The sequence below is a fragment of the Rhincodon typus genome, chromosome 10 (genome assembly GCF_021869965.1).
Source record: "Rhincodon typus isolate 14 chromosome 10, sRhiTyp1.1, whole genome shotgun sequence".
Taxonomy (NCBI): domain Eukaryota; kingdom Metazoa; phylum Chordata; class Chondrichthyes; order Orectolobiformes; family Rhincodontidae; genus Rhincodon; species Rhincodon typus.
Window position 1 is genome coordinate 74,705,908 of NC_063341.1, and position 3,723 is coordinate 74,709,630.

The 3,723-nt window shown below is 48.7% G+C and overlaps 1 protein-coding gene across 1 annotated transcript in view; it reads left to right on the top strand.

Annotated features, from left to right (window-relative positions):
* adgrl2a (adhesion G protein-coupled receptor L2a) overlaps nucleotides 1–3,723 on the top strand; it is a 272,885-nt gene that overhangs the window by 265,428 nt on the left and 3,734 nt on the right. The window contains exons 17-18 of the mRNA XM_048601555.1: nucleotides 374–502; nucleotides 1,758–1,775. Coding sequence (XP_048457512.1) covers nucleotides 374–502; nucleotides 1,758–1,775 — 147 coding nt within the window. The remainder of the gene's footprint in view (nucleotides 1–373; nucleotides 503–1,757; nucleotides 1,776–3,723) is intronic.

Below are 3,723 nucleotides of genomic sequence, written 5' to 3' on the forward strand. Positions count from 1 at the left end.
GTGTGTGTGTGTGTGTGTGTGTGTGTGTGTGTGTGTGTGTGTGTGTGCGTGTGTGTGTGTGTGTGTGTCTGTGTGTGTGTGTACGTGTGTGTGTGTGTACGTGTGTGTGTTTCTGTGTACGTGTGTGTCTGTGTACGTGTTTGTGTGTGTGTGTGCGTGTACGTGTGATTGTGTTTGTGTGAGTGTACACGTGTGTACGTGTGATTGTGTTTGTGTGAGTGTACACGTGTGTACGTGTGATTGTGTTTGTGTGAGTGTACGCGTGTGTGTTTGTGTGTGAGTGTGCGTGTTCGTGTGTGTGTTGAACAGAGTCTGTGAGGTTTAACAGAAACAAAACCAAACTGATGTATTTTTCTTTGTCTTGTTGCTTCAGGGATGACGGGCAATTACCTACTAACAAATCCTCTTCTGCGACCCCATGGCACTAACAACCCTTATAACACGTTGCTTGCGGAAACTGTTGTCTTTAATTCCCCATCAGCTGACGTGTTTAGCTCACCAGGTGTGCTTCCTTAACTCTTGCAAAACCATTGTTATCATGACTGTGGCAAAGTGTCTCTTTCGGATGCCTCGTGTTAGAGTGGTCCTATAGCCAGAATTACCCTGGCAAGGAGAAAGGGCTTTTCATCAGGGGCTAGTCTTATCAGACCATTGGCGCTCAATGGACTGCAGGGTATTCAAACCACCCAACTCCCTGTAACCCCTTCTTACCAGTTCACCACAACTCCCCCCTCCTGCCCTGCACACTTTATTCAGCCACCCACCCCACCACATCACCCATCCCTATTCATTGCCACCCCATATCTCCTCACGTCCCAAACCATCATACACTCAACTCCCCAGCCGCCTCCCTCCGAAGGGATAATTTGTTTTGAAGCAGTTGGGAAACAGAATATGCCAAACCACCGCGACATCATTCTGTCGTCAGGTGAGCTAGATTCAGGTGCTAAGGCAGCGTGCCTTGCTGAAGGAGGGAGGGCTGGAGTGTTTTGCAGTGAATGGGTCAGAAGTCCTCGCTGCTACTGATGGCAAAGACCCCAGTGTGGCCAGCCAGCTTGGAGTCAGTCCCTGAATCTCCTGTTTATTTCAGTCATCCAGGGCTCCCTGTTTGGCCCATGTTGACAATCCCAATCAAGGACCTCATCGTCAATAAGGGTCCACCTGACTCTAATCACTACACAGTGAATGGGTCGGAGATCCTCACCACCACTGATGGTCAAAGACCCCCCCGCTTCCCATCGGAATACAGATCAGCGGGGATGAGGGCACAATGGGAGAGGGTGTTGTGTGCAGATCCCACCTCCACAAGTAGGCTGAGATCGGAGAACGGGGGAGACCAGAGGGATGGGGCTGGTGGGGAGGGGGAGATTTAGGAGGGTGTAGGACTGGGTGGGGGCATTTTCCAAGTGTCAAAGCGAGTGCTGGTTCAAGGCACCAACTGAAGGGAAGGGGAAGGTGCTACACATTGTTCCTACAAATGGCCATTGGAGCAATCCCCTCTTCACTCAATCACTTCAGTGTGAGCTTGTGAGCCAAACTAGCAACTTGACCCTGCCCTTAGGCCTCACCTGAGGAAAGATAAGGGTATGCTCCTGTTCTCAAACAATGTATTAATGGCATGAGGAGCCCAAGTTTAACTTGCAAAGAGAGGAAGAATGAAAAGCGTGTGTTTTGTTGAAAGTGGTGTGTTGAATCTAACCCGAGCTTGTTTTTTTTTCATACCTTGTCTTCTGCTCTTTCCTTATGCTTCCCTCTAGTGACCTACAGAGACACAAGTATGAGAGTCAAACTTAACTTTGCCTATCAAATGTAAAAAAAACTTCCAGCATGCTTGTTTAATTTTTCTTTTTTTCTTTACTTGAAATGAGGTGAAAACATAACTGGAGGCTGAGGAGTAGACTCAGTGGTGGAAGATTGTCTGTGATTCTCTGGCTGTTAACGTGTGAAATGGTGGCTGATAAGACAGGGATTATGAACAAAAAATAACACGACAATGTTGTCAGTACAGATTCAATTGGCAAGGTCCTTCTTTTAATGCTGTGGTTAAATCGTAGCATTCAGATCTTCAGTCCTATCCTGAACAGTGAGGTTACAAGGCTAGTGAGACCCCCCAGGAGAGATTTCCCAAAAAAGGGTTGCCAATTAAGACAGTAGTACTTGGAAACGAATGGACTGGTCCTCCAAGTTTGTCTCAAACACAACTTTTACTGCTTTTTTCCTCCTTCTGGGAATTGTCTTCCTTTTCTGCTTTGCTCTTTGGAGTTTGCCTCCAATGGGGTTTGGGGAAGGGATGTTTTGGTGATGTTTCCTGCTCTCAATGTCAATCAGGTCCACAGGGCAGGGCCCACTTGATGGGAGGTGGCATCAGGCTTCTCTGCTCTGCACTTACTCATCGTCAATGGCTGACCATCTCTCCGAGGCACGCACAGGAGCACTCAACGCCAGTGAGAGTCAGGACATTCCCTGGAAAGAAAAGAAAAGGGGATTGGGAAGGGGGACCGGACAGGAAAGGAGTTGGGATGTAGTGAAGAGAAGGGAACAATTTTCATCAAAATCTGCGCAGATCAAACAGACAGACAGTGTGAACTTCTTCAGGTACTGGGCACCTCTCGGTTTGGGAGTCACTAAAACTGCTGACTGCATTTGCCCACAGGAGGTCAGCTCACGCACCCTGGGGAGAAAGCTGGCAGGTTGACCGCTGATCCAGCGTTCCTTCACCCCCCACCAAGCACACACCCACCCATCTGACCTCCCTCTCGGGTCAGCCAGTGTCAGCACCATGGCCCCTGTACAGCAGCTGCTTTTCCACAGTGTTCAGTGCAGCTGCTCCAGTCTAAGCTGTTCTCCTTCAAAGTCTCTATATAACGTTGCAGTGGTCACTCTGCAGCCAGTCACATGCTCCAATCACATTTTACATCATTCCGGGCAGAGATGGAAAATAGAAATTGCACTTTCCAAGGCATGCGGTGCTCATAAATGTGCTTGTCTTCTTCCCTACCCCTCTGTACTTGTCTGCATTTGTGCTCAAATCACATGCTGGCTGTTTTATATGTCTGTGCTGGGGCTGAAGGATTTCTTAGGCTGTAAAATAATGCTCCCTCATTAGTGTTTCCAACTTCCTGCAAATGTATGAGGCTGCTCCTACACACATATACTCTCTCTCTCTCACACACACACACTCTCACACACACACATGCACACAGATTCTCTCACACACACACGTGCACACAAACTCTCTCGCTCACACATTAGCACACACACAGGCACACACAAACGCATGCACTCTCTCACTCGTGCACACATATGCACACAGACTCACACACACACACACACACACACACCAGTGCACACACACACACACTCTCTCACTCACACATGAGCACACACACAGACACACACAACCTACACACACACTCGTACAGACTCACTCACACACGCACACAGACTCTCTCACTCACAGACATCAACACACTAGCACACAGACTCTCTCTCACACAAACATGCACACACACACACAGACAAATTCTGTCTCACACACATGCGCGCGCACACACACTCACTCTCACACACACACACACACATAAGCACACTCTCTTACTCACACGTATGCGCACACGCACACACACATGCGCACACCCTCTCTCTCACACACACACACACGCACACACTCTCTCATTCACACACACACGCACACACTCTCTCACACACACACACACACACACA